Below are 19,121 nucleotides of genomic sequence, written 5' to 3' on the forward strand. Positions count from 1 at the left end.
TTCAAAACCATGTGCATTAGGTACTTTTAATTATTTCACAGATTTTTAAAACAGGCTAAGGGTCCACCAAAGATCAGGTAACTCGCAGATTGTTAGAATTTAACTCAGAGTGTTAGATACCAAGCAGATGCTGTTTTTGGAACTTCTTACCCATTTTGAGACTTGGCTCTATGCCCAGCTCTGCCCCTCATCAGCTGTATGACTTTGGGCGGGTCCTGTAACCTTCCAAAGCCTCAGTTTACTGTTTTAAAGCAAATCCAAAACTGCTGACCTACTTCATTGGGTGACTGTGTGATTTGAAAGACCTGTATTGGCTGAAAAAGCGTCCTATAAGTGTGAGCAGTTACTATCCACACTTGGATTTTTAAGAGACAATACATCCTTCAAGTTTCCAAACGAGTTAGTAAAATTACAGTTCCCAGCAGTGGGTGGAGCAACTGCTGGGATCACGCTCCTCTATATATTTCAGACCAAATGTTATATTCCACCATTTCTTGCTTGAAAAAATTAAATTTCATTGCTTTGCCAAGGGAATTTTGTTTGGCTTCTACAGAAATTCATATTCAATTGATAATATAGTCCAAGGGGAAAAACAGGATTACAAGCTATCTTTAACTTTTTTAGGAATGTCTCTCTTTTCTCAATCAAGAGTTAACAGGGTTGGGGCGGGGGGGTGGGGGAAGGGGAAGGTAGCACAGATCTGGAAGAGAAGTGGTCAGGCCTAAAATACAGAATACTTAATGCAGGCATACCTTGGAGATACTGGAGGTCCGTTTCCAGACCACTGCAAAAAAGTGAGTTGTAATCCTTTTGCTGGCAGAGGGTCTTGCTTTCAATTTGTAAAGCAAGTTAATATCTGTGTAACACAATAAAGCAAAGCCAGGACAGCGGATCTCAAACTTTAGTGTGGCAAAAGGAATGTCCCTGGGTTGCATGTTAAAAGTTCAGACTACTGGGTCTCCACCCTAGTGACTCCAATTCAGTAGCCCCAGCTGGGGCTCAGGGATCCCTACTTTAGCTTGCTCCCTGGATGGTCTTCATTCCAAACTTTGAGAAACTGGCTAGAACTGTGGTCGGCAAATTGCGGCTCGCGAGCCACATGCGGCTCTTTGGCCCCTTGAATGTGGCTCTTCCACAAAATACCACGGCCTGGGCAAGTCTATTTTGAAGAAGTGGCGTTAGAAGAAGTTTAAGTTTAAAAAATTTAGCTCTCAAAAGAAATTTTAATCGTTGTACTGTTGATATTTGGCTCTGTTGACTAATGAGTTTGCCGAGCACTGGGAGAGAAGATTAATTCTGCAAAGATTAACTGGTCTATACTGGAGTATCTAACCAAATGCAGTACTTTTAATGATGACAACAATTAAGATTATGATAAATGTCAACATTTATTAGATTTACTATGTTCCAGGAACTTAAGTATCTCATATGCATTATTTCATTTAATCCTGGTAAGCACTGTTATCTCCGTTTTTAAAGAAACTTAAACTTTAAAGAGGCTTAAGTAGGCCAAGTATCCTTCTTAAGGATACAACTGGCTAGTAGTGAAACTAGGATTTTTACTCAGGAAGCCCTACCCACAAAGCCCATCTATTTTTACACCCTGGACCTTCCTGACCACTCAGAAATGCTGGCACTGATGGCTGAAATTTTAGAAGCACACTGATGCTGGTTTCCTAGAAAGTTACAAGCTTGAGTGTTCTTTCCTCTCCAACCAACCTGAGCATCATGCCCCCTCACCCTCGCCTTTACTATGATCATTCTATATGAACGAAGCATTCCACATTGCTGTCCCTAGACTGTCACTGGCAGGAGAAACATGGATAACATTCCGTTTAGAAAGTGACATGTGGCAACTTGTATGCCCTTCTGCCAACTAAACCATGGCACACATGGCAAACTGAACGTGTGTCACTGAGACAACTGGAAAGTGATTCTCAGAGCATCCCCAACTTTGGATGCTCTGTGATCTTAATTATTATAAGAAGCTAAAGACGCAAAAAAAAAAAAAAAAGACCAGGAGAAAAACATACAACCTGGCATCAGTTTCTTTCCCCCAAAGAATACTGATACTACACTTTTCTGTACTTTATAACTTCAGTACGGTCTATTATGACTTTGTTACCTACAAAGTAAAATAAGTCACTAAATAAGAGACTATTAAAACTAGCAAATATACTATTCATATCATTGCATTTAAATATTTCATATACTTTAGAAAGCTTAATAATATGATATAGTATGTCATTTATACTTGACTAGAGGCCCGGTGCACGAAATTCGTGCACGGGGGGGGGGTGTCCCTCAGCCCAGCCTGCACCCTCTCCAATCTGGGACCCCTCGAGGGATGTTCGACTGCCCATTCAGGCCCAATCCTGGTGGGATGGGGCCTAAACGGGCAGTCGGACATCCCTCTCACAATCCAGGACTGCTGGCTCCCAACTGCTCACCTGCCTCTTCCTAATTGCCCCTAACAGCTTCTGCCTGCCAGCCTGATAACGCCCTAACCACTCCCCTGGCAGCCCAATCAACACCTAACTGCTCCCCTGCCGGCCCGATTGCCCCTAACTGCCCTCCCCTGCAGACCTGGTCTCCCCCAACTGCCCTCCTCTGCTGGCCCGGTCACCCCTAACTGCCCTCCCTGCTGGCCTGATCGTCCACAACTGCCCTCCCCGGCAGGCCTGGTCCCCCCCAACTGCCCTCTCCTGCAGGCCTGGGTCCCCCCAACTGTCCTCCACTGCAGGCCTGGTCCCAGTCCAACTGCCCTCCACTGCAGGCCTGGTCCCCCCCAACTGCCCTCCCCTGCAGGCCTGGTCCCCCCCAACTGCTCTCCCCTGCAGGCCTGCCCCCCCAACTGCCCTTCCTCGCAGTCCTGGTCCCCCCCAACTGCCCTCCCCTGCTGACCTGGTCTCCTCCAACTGCCCTCCTCTGCAGGCCGGGTCACCCTTAACTGCCCTCCCTGCTTGCCTGATCGCCCACAACTGCCCTCCCCTGTAGGCCTGCTCCCCCCCAACTGTCCTCCCTTGCTGACCTGGTCCCTCCAACTGCCCTCCCCTGCAGGCCTGGTCCCCCCCAAATGCCCTCCCCTGCAGGCCTGGGTCCTCCCCAATTGCCCTCCCTTGCTGGCCTGGTCTCCCCCAACTGCCCTCCTCTGCTGGCCTGGTCACCCCTAACTGCCCATAACTGCCCTCCCCTGCAGGCCATCTTGTGGCGGCCATCTTGTGTCCACATGGGGACAGCCATCTTTGACCACATGGGGGTGGCCATCTTGTGTCTTGGAGTGACGGTCAAATTGCATATTACTCTTTTATTAGATAGTATTACAAATGGTTATTATAACAATCTATAAAAATTAGGATCTTACTAAGGTATATTCTATATAATAAAAGCCTAATATGCAAATTGACCAAACGGCAGAATGACCTGTGGAACAACTGGTCACTATGATGTGCACTGACCACGAGGGGGCAGACGCTCAACATAGGAGCTGGCCCCAGCCCACAGGCCCCAGCCAGCTGAGGCAGGTGCCAGCAGAGGCCCCCTCATCGCCCCACAGATCGGCCCTGATCGCCACACAGGTCTAGGGACCCTACCCGTGCATGAATTTCGTGCACTGGGCCTCAAGAGGGTATATAATTCTGTCTCCCTCTCCCTGCTTGTTTTTAATGGGAAAATCCTATTGGACATTTCACTAGAGAGAAACTGTTCAAGAAATGAGCCACTATAAAGTTCAAGAATTATATGATACCTGTATGTACTTTTTTTTAGCTTTCACATTTTTAGGAATTTTAGAAGTGGCTTTTTAATCTTATGAAGTTCTGTTGCCTATCAAATGTTGAGCATTCATTCAGAAATACTTTGAAACTTTCCACTGGAAAATAAATAGCTGTTTATGTAATAACTAGAGGCCCAGTGCATGAATTTCTTGTGCAGGTACAGTTCCTAGGCCTGGCCTGTGATCAGGGCCATCTTCCCCAGCTGCCTGCAGCCAGCCCCACCCCCCAACACCACCCACCTTCAGTTCCCCATTCGCCATCAGGTGATCAGTGCCTGACGGCCAGGGGAAGGGACTGAGAGGTAGGCTGTTCCTGCCCACTCGCCGGCCCCACCCCCGCCGTGGGTGGCCATCAGGCAATTGGAGCCTGCCAGCCAGGGAAAGGGACCAAGAGGTGGTCAGTGCACCTCACAGTGACTGGTCCAGCAGTCGTTCTGCCATTAGGGTCAAATTGCATATTACCCTTTTATTATATAGGATGAGCATAAACCTTTTCAGAGCAAGTAGAAAGTTCTTTAAAAAAAAGGCTGAGATTAAAAAGTACAATTCCAGTTATAAAATTAGTCATGGCGATGTAATGTACAGCATACAGAATAGAGTTGATAATCCTATCTAATAAAAGAGAAACATGCAAATTGACCATACCTCCGCTATGCCCACCAGCCACGCCCACCAGCCAATCAGGAGCGAGTATGCAAATTAACCCAACAAATATGGTGGTGGCCACGGAGCTGGAGCAAGCAGGAGGTTTGGGTTGCCCCCAGCGATGGAGGAAGCCAAGCTTCCCGCCCACCCTGGCCTCCGCTCAAGGCTACAAAGTTTCAATTATAGAAGATAAATAAATCCCAGATACCAGGGCCTCCGCTTGGGTCGCCGGGGTGTGTGGCCGGCCTGCAAACCACCACAGGCCCCTCGCCCAGGCCACCCCATGCCCTAAGGGAACCCCCACCCTGATCCGGGACACCCTTCAGGGCAAACCAGCTGGCCCCCACCCGTGCACCAGGCCTCTATCTTATCTAATAAAAGAGTAATATGCAAATTGACCATCATTCCCACACACAAGATCCTGCCCCCATGTGGTCAAAGATGGCTGCCCCCATGTGGACACAAGATGGCCAGCAGGGGAGAGCAGTTGGGAGGGACCAGGCCTGCAAGGGAGGGCAGTTGGGGGTGATCAAGCCTGCAGGGGAGGGCAGTTAGGGGTGACCAGGCCGGCAGAGGAGGTAAGTTGGGGACGACCGGGCCTACAGGGAAGGGCAGTTGGGGGGGACCCAGGACTGCAGGGGAGAGCAGTTGGGGGGGACCAGGCCTGCAGGGGAGGGCAATTGGGGGGGACCAGGCCTGCAGGGCAGGGCAGTTAGAGGTGACCAGGCCTGCAGGGGAGGGCAGTTAGGGGTGACCAGGCCTGCAGGGGAGGGCAGTTAGGGGTGACCAGTCCTGCAGAGGAGGGCAGTTAGGGGCAATCAGGCTGGCAGGGGAGCAGTTAGGCATCAATCAGGCTGGCAGGGGAGTGGTTAGTGGGTGATCAGGCTGGCAGGCAGAAGCGGTTAGGGGCAATCAGGAAGGCAGGCAGGCGAGCAGTTGGGAGCCAGCAGTCCTGGATTGTGAGAGGGATGTCCCAGATTGGAGAGGGTGCAGGCTGGGCTGAGGGACACACACCCCGTGCACGAATTTCGTGCACCGGGCCTCTAGTATCATAATAACTATGTATGGTGTCAGGTGATACTAGACTTATCACAGTGATTATCTTGCTAGGTATATAAATGCCTAATCACTATGTTGTATACCTGAAACTAATATAATACAGTATGTCTACTACAATTTAAAAATAAATGAAAAAACAAATACTGAGTTAGAAAATGTTGAACTCAGTTGTTAAAATAAAAGATAACTTCCACATTTAGATGCATGACCTGCATTCTTATGATTTAATAAAATTTCTGCAAGAGTTTTTTTTTTCTATTTGTGAATTTTTCTCCTGCAAAAAGGAAAGTGAAAATAAATAAATCAAAAACACCTCAGGAGAAACTAAACATAAGCTAGCACAACGATGACTAATAGAAAGCACAATGATTCTTGTCTCAACAGAGGAAAAAGCACCCCTGGGGGGGAAAGTCTGTTGAAGGATGTGCACCCAGGGTTGCTACTTAGGGAATATTATAAAACACTGACAGTATAGCAGATGTCCCTGTAACACAATGCTAACTTCATTAGAAATATTTACTAAAAGTACAATTAATAGCATATTTTCAAATTATGTTTCCAACTGTAATTTCAATTCTTATGATTGAAATTACAGGGCATCTTTGTCAGAGAAAATGGAGAGCCCAGAAGAGTATTGAAGCTTACATTCAGCAGTTCAACAAATGGAGGTGGGATCATCGGATGTTCATATGCCAAAAAATGAGCCAAGCTCTTTACTTCACATTATAAACAAAATTCAACTAAACTGGAGCATATACCTAAATGTGAGAGCTAAAACTATAATAGTTCCAGAAGATAGGAGAAAGTCTTTGTGACGCTGGGATAGGCAAAGATTTCTTAGCTCTAACACAAGAAGCACAATCCCTAATAGAAAAAAAAATTATTGAATTTGCATCAAATGAGATACTTCTGCTTTTCAAAAGACACAATTAAGATAAAATGACAACCCAGAGACTGTGAGAAAATATTTGCAAGTTTTATATCCAATCAAAATAAAGGACTTGTATCCAAAATATATAAAGAAACCTTACTACTCAATAGTAAAACAAAAATGCAGTAAAATTATGAGCAAACAATTTGAATAGACACCACCAAATATAATAAATGAATGGCTAATAAACAAATGAAAAGATGCTCAACATCACTAGTCATTAGGGAAATGATAATAAAAATAACCAGCCCTCGCCAGAGACTTCAGTTGGTTAGAGCATCATCCCGATACTCCAAAGTTGTGGGTTTGATTCCCTGTCAGGGCTCATACAAGAAGCAACCAATGAATGCATAAATAAATGGAACATCAAGTCTCTCTCTCTCCCTCTCTCCTTCTCTCTCCTCCTCCTCCTCCTCCTCCTCTATCTAAAAATCAATATAGACAAAAATTTAAAAGGAAATAGAACCCCATACATGCCAAACTTACCTGCTTACTAAAATATTCTATTTTTACCCTTTGAATTACAACTAGTGCTGTAATTGCACATTTATTTGTGTGCTTTAGTACATATTAGTATAATATTAACTTTCCTTTTTATCATTAAGGACTCGTGGCTTTTCATAGTCAGGTTGTACTTGTAGATCAACAACTGTAGATCTAGTCATTCTTTGTGACATGCATATTGTCACAACCTGATCCCTTTCAGCTGACTCTTTTGTCTTTTCAGCAAAAGCCCAGCATTTTTTCACAGAATCCTGGTTTTCTGGCAATAGCAACATACTTCAGGCCATCCTGATTTCCCCCATCTCCCAAATAGGGACTCAGCTTCTTTGAAGGAGCCCTGGCTACTGCTAATGAAATATACTACTGAGCTCAATATTCGGGTGCTGATGGAACAAGCAGATTGGTGATGAGATGACCCTCTATGGCCACTCAAAAAACAGACCTAGGAAATACGGTGCTTCCTAAGGTCATAATTACGTTCATGGTGAGACTGCTCATATCTTTCTTATATTACTATACTCTTACTTTTTTAAAAAATATATTTTTATTGATTTCAGAGAGGGAGAGAGAAAGAGAAACATCACTGATGAGAGAGAATCATTGGTAACCTGCCTCCTGCACTCGCCCTACTGGGGATAGAGCCCACAGCCTGGTACGTGCCCTGACCGGGAACCCAACCATGACCTCCTGGTTCCTAGGGCGATGCTCAACCACAGAGCCATACCAGCTGGGCTATACTCTTTCTTGCATACAATTTTAAATGGACTCTACGACATGCCTATTTAGATTTTTTGTTGTTGTTGTTTTTGTTAATCCTCACCCGAGGATCTTTTTCCATTGATTTTTAGGGAGAGTGGAAGAAAGAGGGAAAGACAGAGAGAAACATCAAAGTAAGAGAAACATATCGATTGGTTGCTTCCTGCACACACCCCGACCAGGGCCCAGGCCAGGAAGAACCTGCAACCAAGGTACGTGCCCTTGACTGGAATCGAACCTAGGACCTTTTAATCTGCAAGCCAATGCTCTAACCACTGAGAAAACCAACTAGGGCTATTTAGATTTTTAACACTTCACTCAGACTGTGATTATCCCCACCACCTCTGATTTTATCATTGTTGTGTGACTCAAGGGTCATTATTTTTGAGGATACCTGTATGTATCCTTTATCAAGAAAGCATCTTATAGCCTGTCCGGTGTGGCTCAGTGGTTGAGTGTAGACCTATGAACCAGGAGGTCATGGTTCGATTCCCAATCAGGGCACATGCCCAGGTTGTGGGCTCGATCCCCAGTAGGGGGAGTGCAGGAGGCAGGCAATCAATGATTCCCTCTCATCACTGATGTTTCTATCTCTCCCTCCCTCTCCCCTTCTCTCTGAAATTAATAAAATTATTTTTTTTAAAAGCCTTATAAAAAATGTATAGAATTATTCTGTTTTCATGTAAATGCATATTTATCATATAGCTGTTAGAATTATAAAATTATTTACACATATACATTCAATTATGTAAATTTTAAAAATCAAAATAATATACCACTCACTATATACCCTCTTGAAGGGCTAGGATCCAAAATACTGACAATACCAAATACTGGCAAGGATGCAGAGAAACTGGAAACCTAATACATTGTTGGGGATGACTACAATGGGATGACTATTTTAGTAAGCAGTTTGGCAGTTATAGTTACACACAGAATTACCATATGATGTAGAAATTCAACCCCTAGTTATCTACCCAAGAGAATGAAAACATATGTCCACAAGACTTGCATGTATATGTTCATAGCAGCATTATTCATAACAGCCAAAAAGTGGAAACAAGTGTATACCAAGTGATGAATAGATAAACAAAACATGGGCTATCCACTCAACTGAATATTACTTGGCCATAAAATGAAATGAAGTACTGATACATGCTACAACATGGATGAATCTTGAAAAAAAAAATGATGCTAGGTGAAAGAAGCCAGACACAAACGACCATATATTACCTTACTCTATTTCTACAAAATATCCAGGAAGATATAATTGCCAGGCACAAGAAGCAGATCGGGTTCTAGGAATGGAACAGGGAATGCCTGCAAAGGAGCATGAGTTTTCTTTCAAGGGTGATGGAAATGTTCTAAAATTAGTGATGATGGTTGCATAACTCCAAAAAATTTACAAACAATCATTGAGTTACTACATTACAAAAACATCAAGACAGAATGCTGACCCATAGTTGCCTAGGCCTTCAGTGGGAGCAGGGACTGACTGCAGAAGGGCATGGGGGACTCTTTGGGATGTTCTATACATGACAGTGATGGTTGTTGCACAACTCAACAAATTTCCTAAAAATCATCGAACTGTAGACTTACAATTGGTGAATTTTATGTTATGTAAATTATATCTAAACAAAGATCCTAAAAAAATCTTGGGCAGACTTTCTAGGGTCACTATATTTACGTCTATATATGCAACCCCATCTTTCTGGTTCTAAGAATGGCTCTGTGAAATAAATGTGGATAATTTCTAACCTTCATGAGAATTGTCTGAATCTTCCAACTAGCTATTTCAGTAATCCAAAGAGTAATGTCTAAGTAATCTACAAAGTCAAAATTATGCAATGTATCTGTCTCTCTAAATTATACCGAGACAGCACCTTGGAGCTATCATTACGTTTGAAGTACCCATCATCATCATAAAACTCCACAATTCGTAATTCACATGGAAAACAGGCTTCCATTTAGCCCCTGCTCACCCACTGAACTATTCCAGTAGCCAGCTGGAAGGACGCTTTATTTGTGACACTGTATCTTGTGGTGCCACAGATTTCCCTTGTATTTCTTTCCAAGGCTGGGATGAGAGCCAGTGGAGTAGTGGGCAACCTAAAATCACCACCTCAGACTGGAGAATACCATGAGCACCTGGCCAGGGCCAGTCACCCGGGTGCGATAACCCCCCATTTGTATTCTACAGAGCTGAAACCTCCTACTCAAGCACTCACACCATTTTAACTTTGTAAGTACATTAGCTTCCACCAATTTTAAAGCTACAAATCCCTGTGGAAGAAAATTATAAAACCCTGCAACATTTTTCAAGTAAACTGAGGCTCAGAAAAGGAAAGTGATTTTCCACAAGGTGCCATCAGGTTAGCGGGCTGGGATAATAACCCCAATTCAGCTCTAGTCCATTGTTTTTGTGGCTTGTTTGATTATTGATCCCAATACAATAACATCCTCTCAATCACCCCGTCATCTTTGACTTCTCACTCCCCTAAAACATTCAAATGCTAGTTAAAAATATAAATTGTGAAATCGTTTTGGAATCATCCCCTCCTCTCCATTTCCATGGCCTTAGTGCAGATTTCATTACCTCTGAACCAGACTATGGAGGAACACTGTCTCTCCCCAGGGCCACTCCCCTCCCCATCCTCTCTGCAGAGCTGGTCCCCCCCTACAGTCCCTGGTTAAACACCTCTTGGGGTTTCTACTGCCTGCAGGGTAAAGTCCAAACTCCACAGGTCCAAGCAAGGACCTTCCTAATTATGTGCAGACCTATCGCTCCAATCTTATCTCTCACTTCTCCACCCAGCCACCCTGTACAAAAGTTATGGTGAGCAATTTGCAGTTCTCTTAGCACAACAAATTAGCCTCTGTGGACACTTACTATTTGCAAAGCTCAGTGCTAAGAACTCTACATGTATCACCTCATTTAATCTTCACAGCAACCCTATGCGGTAGATAGGTATCTTACTACTCCCAGTTTACAGGGGAGGAAAATGAAGCTTAGATAACTCCTCTGCCTGACAGTGTCCTGTTTACAGTACCCATCTCCTCTGCCACGCTGTTACAGTTGGCCTGGAAGGCCTGGCTGCTCCTCTACTGCTGCCCTCTATACCCCCACCATATCTTTGAGACCTCACTCAATTGACCTCCCCCAATCATGCCATTCTTCACCCAGAGTTAATAATTCTATCTTTGGAACTCCCATGCTACTTCTTACATTCCTCATTAGAAACTGATCGATCACACTATATCATAATTATCTGTATACATTCCAATCTAACAATTAGACTATGAACCCAAGAAAATAATAGCTTTAAAAAAAACAAAACAAAAAGTCTTTCTTGCCTAGCCAGTTTGACTCAGTGGATAGAGCATCAGCCTACGGACAGAAGGACCCCAGGTTCGGTTCTGGTCAAGGGCATGTACCTCGGTTGCAGGCTCCTCCCAGGCCCTGGCCCTGGTCGAGGCATGTGCAGGAGACAACCAATCAATGCGTTTCTGTCCCATTGGTATTTCTTTCTGTCTTTCCCTCTCCCACTCTCTCTAAAAATCAATGGAAAAATATCCTTGGGTGAGGATTAAAAAATAAAAACAAAGAAAAAAAACCCACAACTTTTTCTTGTCCCTATGTCTGGCATATAGTAGTAGCCAGGTAATACATGAACAAGGAACATTACTATTTATTATGTGTTGTTTCATTTACTCCTGTTCCTTCCTTATATAGTCTATTTCAGAGCCTTATTACCTCTGAGTTCTTACTGGCAATACATTCCTGACAGCTTTCCCTCTGGTTACCTTTCTTTCCAGTGGTGGACTGATTTCTCCAAAACACAGTTCTGAGTCTGGCTCTTCTCTGTTCAAAAACATTCTTGACGCCTTGGCACTTACCTAGTAATGTATAGATTCTTTACTCAGAAATTTCAGAGTGTCCATCATCTGGATAATTTCATCCTAACTTGCATTATTTCCCTACACCAAACCAAATTATGTTACTTTTTGTTCTCTCAAATCACACAAAATCTCTGTACATCTGACTACCGAAATGCCCCACCTTTCCCTCCATAACTACCTGCAAAAATCTCACATTCTTCAAATCAGATTTGATCACCCTTATTAAGCCTTCTTTGATTTGGTACATGAGTGAAAACTACAACTCTTCTGAAATCCTAGAGCAGGTGTCCTCAAACTACAGCCCGCAGGCCACATGCGGGTGTTTTTGCCATTTTGTTTTTTTACTTCAAAATAAGATATGTGCAGTGTGCATAGGAATTTGTTCATAGTTTTTTTTTAAACTATAGTCCAGCCCTCCAACGGTCTGAGGGACAGTGAACTGGCCCCCTGTTTAAAAAGTTTGAGGACCCCTGTCCTAGAGCATCATGGTTTTACCTCTTTTGGGGGCTTTAATCCATTCTGCATAATTCTACTGTGATCTAGATACATCTTAGCTCATCTATAATTTCCTTGACAACATCACCTACTCTTCCTTATAGAGCTACTCCTGGCAGGTGCTTAACAAATTTAGTTTGGTGCATTATTAAAATAATATAAAGATTGGGTTATGGTAAAGCCTATCTCTCAGGCATTTAAAAGAAATTAATGTGAAGTCAAACTAATTGAAGAAGGTCACAATCCCCCTAAGGCTATATTACACAGTGGCATTTAAAAACCAGTTTTGGAAAAAACTGGCCTTAACTGGCCCATATCTTAAGAAGTCAGGTCAACCTAGGATGGAAAAATCATCTAAACTGATAGTAATCATCACAGAGTGACTGCCAGTGTTAAACAGGAGGCTAAGTGCCTAATTTTCTTAGTTCTCACAAACCTCCAAGGCAGATAAAGCTATACTACATTCTATCCTTGAGCAGATTGAGGCCAACAGAAGTTCAAAAGTTTGCACGATGTTAGGTATCTTTTGAATGGCAGAACCAAGATCCCTACCAAACTAGAAACATTTACCAAAAGACTAAAGCTCCCTGTGAAGGAGTTACAGCAGATTCTCATTATTTAAAAGGGCTTCATCTATGGCAGCAAACCAGTGTGCTGCAAGAAGTTTTAAACCATGCAACACCTGACTATTTAGTCAGGGGCACTGACCTCTTTTCTGTTAGACTATCAAATAAAAAAAAAATGACAACAGCCAATATAATAATAGCTGTCTGGTGAGAATGAATAAAAAATATACCTATATTTTTGTCAGATCAGCAAAATATATTTTTTGTGGTGTGCCGCAAAATTTTAGTTATTAGATTATGTGTGCCATGAGATGAAAAAGGTTGAAAATCACTATCTATGGCATAGTTCAACACTATCACGAATTACACTGCATAACTAAGGACAGGACCCCGTTACCCATGACCCAATCCAGCCAAAGGCATTACTGTGTGACTGGGTAGGAAAACCAGCAGTAACACTAAATTCCTGTGCCTGTACCTGTATAATGTTTAGGGAGTACTGTGTACAGTGTCCTGTTTACAGTACGAACCTCCTCCCCCACGCTGTTGCTAAAGCTACACTGCATGTTTAAACCAAATAACAATTTTAGGAATTCCTTCAATTGATCTTTGTTCTCACAACAAAGTTTACCACTAGGTGGCAGAAGTACATTAAGGAGGTGATGTTTCTATAATGCTTTATAAATGAAGGTAGACTGACATTTTCCAACTCCTTTTTATAGTAATATAAAATCGTGTTAAACTGCTTAGAGTTTAAAAAAATATTTTGTCACTTTTAGAGTGGCTAGTTACAAATAAATGATTTTAAATAAAAAATTAATCTCACTTATTGAAAATACATTATATATTAAATATCATAAGCAGATTTCAACCTCTTTGTACTCAATAATAGCCACAGCTTAAACTAGCTTTGCACATGAAAACAGAATTATACTATCAATACATTTAAAAAAATACACTGTACATTAAGATACAGTAAATACTGAAATTTAATTTTGTGTAATGCTATACAAGGTAAATAAAAACTGCTTTTAACCCATGAAGGTTGGAATTCTTGCATTTTGCAAGGTGTTTTTTGTTGTTTTTATTTGTTTCATTTTGTTTCTAAATGTCAAAATAAAAGAGAAAATCTGGGTCTTCTAGCCTCCGGAATTGCACCAAAATAAATTTCTGTTGTTTAAGCAAAATTAATAAATAAACAAATGAATGAATGAGAGAAAGTTTTAGGTTATATTTTACAAGCACTTCCCTTCAAGTAAAACTAAAGATTACAAATACATAAAATAAAAATTGGGCAAAATTATCACTTTTTTTCTCTTTTTGACATTTACATTAAAAGTACAAGAGGAAGCTTGATGTGCTATATAAGAATTTTGAGGCTATGAATACAACTTAAAAATGTGATGACTATCTTTTTTTTTCTTCTTTTTTTTGTGATGACTATCTTGAGGCAATTTGTAGAATTATCTATCAATATATATGGAATTTAATAACTTGTGTCCATCTGCTTTCTATATTTGGTGGTCCCTTGTGGGTAGAAATTAAATCATATATAATTAAGAATAACAAATATACCTGATCAAATCACTGGGGAAGTAATTAAGTGAGAAACTAACCCTTGCATGGCCCTGGCTGAGTAACTCAGTTGGTTAGAGTATTGCCCTGATACACCAAGGTTGTGGGTTCAATCCCTGGTCATGGCACATACAAGAATCAACCAATCCTATATAGTAAAAGCCTAGGTGGCATCACACCCTCTTGCGATGCCCTTGCACAATGTCGTCACAAGATGGCCGCACACACAGCAGAGGCGGGGGGTGGGGGCGGGGGTCCAGTGGTTGCTCGAGCAGTGAGGCCTGGGGGTCCCACGGGTCTGCGCAGCACAAAGGAGGCCGGTCCCAGTGTCTCTGCCACCTCCCACAGAAAAGGCAGGTGGAGGCAGGGGAGGGCAGTTGGGGGCAATCAGGCCACGGCAGGGGAGGGCAGTTGGGGGCAATCAGGCTGGCAGGGGAGCAGTTAGGCGTCAATCAGGCCGGCAAGGGGGTGGTTAGGGGGCGATCAGACAGGCAGGCAGAAGCAGTTAGGGTCAATCAGATAGGTAGGCGAGTGGTTAGGAGCCAGCGGTCCCGGATTGTGAGAGAGATGTCCAACTGCCGGGATTGGGCCTAAACCGGCAGTCCGACATCCCCGAGAGGTCCCAGATTGGAGAGGGTGCAGGCCACCGCTGGTGGGAATGCAGACTGGTGCAGCCATTATGGAAAACAGCAGGGAGTTTCCTCAAAAAAATTAAATATGGAACTGCCATTTGACCCAGTGATCCCACTTCTAGGAATATATCCTACGAAACCCAAAGCACCAATCAGAAAGAATGTATGCACCCCTATGTACATAGCAGCACAATTTACAATAGCTAAGATCAGGAAACAGCCCAAGTGCCCATCAGTAGATTAGCAGATAAAAAAGTTCTGGTACATTTCTGCCATGGAATGCTATGCAGCAATAAAAAAGAAGGATCTCTTACCCTTTGAGACAGCATGGAGGGACCTGGAGAGTATCATGCTAAGTGAAATGAGTCAGTCAGAGAAAAACAAGTATCACATGATCTCACTCGTGTGTAATCTAATTAACAAAATAAACTAATGAACCGAGGGGATCCAGGAACATGGAAGCATGGAACAGAGTGTGGAATCTCAGAGGGAAAGTGGGGAGGGTGGGTAGATGGGAGCTAATCAACCAAAGACCTTGTATGCATATATGTATAACCCATGGACACAGACAATAGGGTGTTGAAGGCCTGGGGCTGGGGGCAGGGACTGGCTGGAGGGGGTCGATGGGGTTGGGAAAAGAGGAGGGTCATATGTGATACGTTCAACAATAAAGATTTTTTTTTTAAATGGACAGTCCACAAGCTGTCCAGCTTGCAAAAGATGTAGCATAATCATTTATCAGCAGCATTAAGCCAAAACTGAGTTCCTCTTTAGGGATCAGGGGGAAGAAACAGTTGCTAGGGGATTATTTTCTATGGCAAGCACCAATTTACACCTGCAAAATAGTCTAGAAATATATGTGAAGAATAATTTGCAATATATACACATGAATGCATTTGCTCATCTTTCAGCTCTGTAAGGTAATATTACCGAATGCATTAATAAAGTGAAAATTATACAGTGAGGTAAGTTGTCTGGCTTGATAGGATATGAAAAGAACATTGCTTTTGTAGCCTTGACAGTTATTAGTTGATTCAATTCATGAGATGCTTATGTTCTACTCTAAAAATAAGTTCAATAACCATCATAAAAGTTGCTTTGAACCAGCATTGCTCGGGGCTTGACAGGTATCAAACTGCACATTTCTAATTCATTCCTAGGAAATAAAACAGACTTAGAACACGTAATGGTCTCTTAGCACAAAGAATCTCATTTATATGCACTCAGTTGAAAAGGATACAGAAACCATTTAAAATATAAAGAGAAGAAGTATGTGGGTAATAACAAATGTATCAAAAATAAAAATTTTGAGAGCCCCTATTAGCTGCTTGGAATGGAAGACAGGTCTTTTTCAACTACCTCATCCCCACCCCTTGGTTCTCAATAAATATCTTTTGAATATGTGGTGTGGTAAGTGCCATCCCAAGAAATTTCCTACATTAGTCATTCATGTCAAAAGAGATAAAGATGACCTCTGAATGCGGTAAACAGCAGGCTGACAAGAATAATTGTAATGGTAGGACAATCAGCACAGAGTCCACCTGCTCCTGCGGTAAGAGAGAAAGAGTCAAGGCCAAGGAAAGCACGTGTGCACATGGGCAACCTCCAGCGAGGGTGAAGGGGGCGCTGTCACCAGCACCCGTCCTGCCCCAGGTAGTGTACAAGGGTGCCCTGCCCTGCCCTGCCCTTACCTCCTCCTCCTTTTCCTCTGGGCCCGGGGCCTCGGGTGGGTGGCTTCCGGACCCGCTGTCCTCACTGCCCTTGTCACATGTGGCTTGCACCAAATCTGGGAAGGGCGCAGGACCTTCCGCCCTTTCGTTGCTGTCCGCCGAACTCAGGGACAGCGCGCTGAGATTGTGGGGGCCCTTTCCCGTGCCCGGGCTCTGAGGGCTGGGGGGCTTGGGGGCGCTGGGCCTTAGAGGCTGCTCGGATTCCAAGGTAAACTGGCGGCCGGGTTTCGGTTCAAGGGAGTCTGTGCGTGCTCCTTCCTGGGCAGTCGGGCTGGGCAACGGGCTGCCGGTGCAAGGGCCGCCGCTTTGGGCCTCGAGAGGAAACACCGCGGTCTCCACGTCCACGTGGGGACCCCGTGGCCCTGCTGGGCTGAAGTCGGGGGCCGGGCCGGCCCTCCGGCACTCCAGCTCCGCGCTGCTGGACGCCCGGCGCGAGTAGTCGTCGTGCAGGCGGCTGCGGGGCCCGGGGCGCGGGGCGGCATCGCCGGGGCAGGGCGCCTCACCCTTGGGGCGCTCTCGCTTCCAGGCCGCGTCGGTGGCGCTGCTCACCAGCCTGAGGACCCGGTCGAAGTCCTTGGCCCTGATGGGGCTCTTCCAGCGTTTGGTCCTCCTCTCCGACCCGCCGAGCTTCTCGGAGTCGGCGGAGCAGCTGCTCAGCGTCCGTCGGGGCGCGGGCCGGTCGGGCGCCGAGCGGAGGTCGGCCAGGTTGGAGGCGGACTTCCTCTTGAAGGAGCTCTTCCGCAGGAAGTTCAGGTTGTCCGTGCTCTTGCTCCTCCGGTAGGCGACGCTGTGGTGCTCCGCGTCCTGCACGAGGACGGTGCCCCCCGGGGACTCCGGGAGGCCCGGGGACTCCGGCGGGCCCTGCGGCTCCGCGTCCCGGAGGCTGATGCGGCCCAGGCCGTAGGCGCGGCGCAGGCTGCGGGAGCGGTGCGTGCTCCTCTGGAAGGCGTCGTCCGCCTCCTCGGGGTCCGAGCCGTCGGACGCGGGCCCGGGCTGGGGTGGCCCGCCCGTGGCTCCCGAGGACCCGCGCCCGCCCGCCGGGATGGCCACGGCCGCCCCGTTTGGGAGGGCTGGGCCCACCGCGGGCTCCGAGGCCTCCGCCTTGGCGGCATCGGACCCCTCTCGGGTTTGAATTCCCTGAAAGACGGAGGACTTCAGTTTTTTAAAGGATCCCATCTTCCGAAAGGAGGCCAGCGCGTTCCAGGTGGAGGAGTGCCCCATCAGGACCACGGAGCGAGGCCTCTCGGGGTGGGCGCCCGTCCTCTTCCTGCTCACCGAGAAGAGGCGCACGAACTTGGCGGGGCCCGGCCTGGAGTCCTGGGCTTCGGGGTCGCCGCCGCCGCCGCCGCATCCTCCGTTCTGACAGGCTGGGTAAGGCACCGTGCTGGGGTCTGTGGGCTCCGAGACTGAACACGGGATTGCAGCAACTCGCCCGTGGCCGTTCTGGGCTGTGGTCATGTTCTCGGAGCTGGAAGCCCGTGGCCACAGGGCGGCGGCTCAACCCCACGTGCGCACCTGTGTCCACTGGGCCCAGGTGCAGGCCTTCATCTCTGAGGCTGCTGCCCGCCCGGCTTTCACACCTGCTTTGCACATCAGGCTCCTCCTCAGTTGTGGCCACTGCCTGCAGCAGAAAACAAAGCAGGATTTAGCCATTTCCCCCACGGAAAAGCCTTTAAAACAGGGGCTATTTTGTTTAATAACTGCTAATATACAAAAAAGGCATGCCCCATGAATGAGCTGATCAAACAAAAAGTTATAAATTAAGTTCAAATTTTACTTTTTTTCTAATTCATTTCACAAATTAAAGGGAAAAATGCAAATATACATCCCTCAAGAAAAAAAAAAGATAATTATGGGTTGTGCGTTCAATATAATGGTAAACTCCTGAATTTATTGAAACTTGTTTAAATAAAAGTTTTGAAAAACTGCTGGATTAAAAAAGCCAAGGCATCATTCAAGACTGTCTTCTCTTTATTTAAAAAAGAAATTTTGGCCAGGCCGGTATGGCTCAGTGCTTGAGCCTCGACCTCTGAACCAGGAGGTCATGGTTCAATTCAGGGTCAAGGCACATTCCAGGGGTTGCTGGCTCAATCCCCAGTGGAGGTGTGCAGGAGGCAGCTGATCAATGATTCTCATCATTGATATTTCTCTCTCTCTCTCTCTCTCTCTCTCTCTCTCTCTCTCTCTCTCTCCCTCTCCCTCTCCCTTACTCTCTGAAATCAATAAAAATGTATTTTAAAAATAAATAAAAAATTTTTTATTTTAATTAATAATTTAAAAAGCAATGATTTCAAAATGTGTCACAGCGAAATGTCAACTTAAGTATAAAACAGCTAGTGGGCAGACTGAGTGCTTAGTATGTACAAGAACTAGTGCAAGATGCTCTCAGCTGCTTGCTGTCTACGGAATACCCCAACACTCTAATAAGAGCTACAAAATGCTACAGGGACATGAGTGGGAGGGACCAAGCTGAGGTTGCATTAGGTCAACTTTGTGAAGGAAACCACATTAGTGAGGGGCTTCTGGCTGAGGAATGGAAAAAGACATGAAGAT

At 45.0% G+C, this 19,121-nt stretch overlaps 1 protein-coding gene across 3 annotated transcripts in view; it reads right to left on the reverse strand.

The window, feature by feature from the left end:
• The window catches only part of SPATA13 (spermatogenesis associated 13), a 366,978-nt gene that overhangs the window by 79,890 nt on the left and 267,967 nt on the right, over positions 1 to 19,121 (reverse strand). For all 3 annotated transcript variants that reach the window (XM_079774091.1, XM_079774093.1, XM_079774092.1), the window contains one exon: positions 16,530 to 18,189. In XM_079774091.1, coding sequence (XP_079630217.1) covers positions 16,530 to 18,026 — 1,497 coding nt within the window. In that variant the 5' untranslated portion in view covers positions 18,027 to 18,189. The remainder of the gene's footprint in view (positions 1 to 16,529; positions 18,190 to 19,121) is intronic.

Source organism: Cnephaeus nilssonii (assembly GCF_951640355.1).
Source record: "Cnephaeus nilssonii genome assembly, chromosome: 6".
NCBI classification, from domain to species: Eukaryota; Metazoa; Chordata; class Mammalia; order Chiroptera; family Vespertilionidae; genus Cnephaeus; species Cnephaeus nilssonii.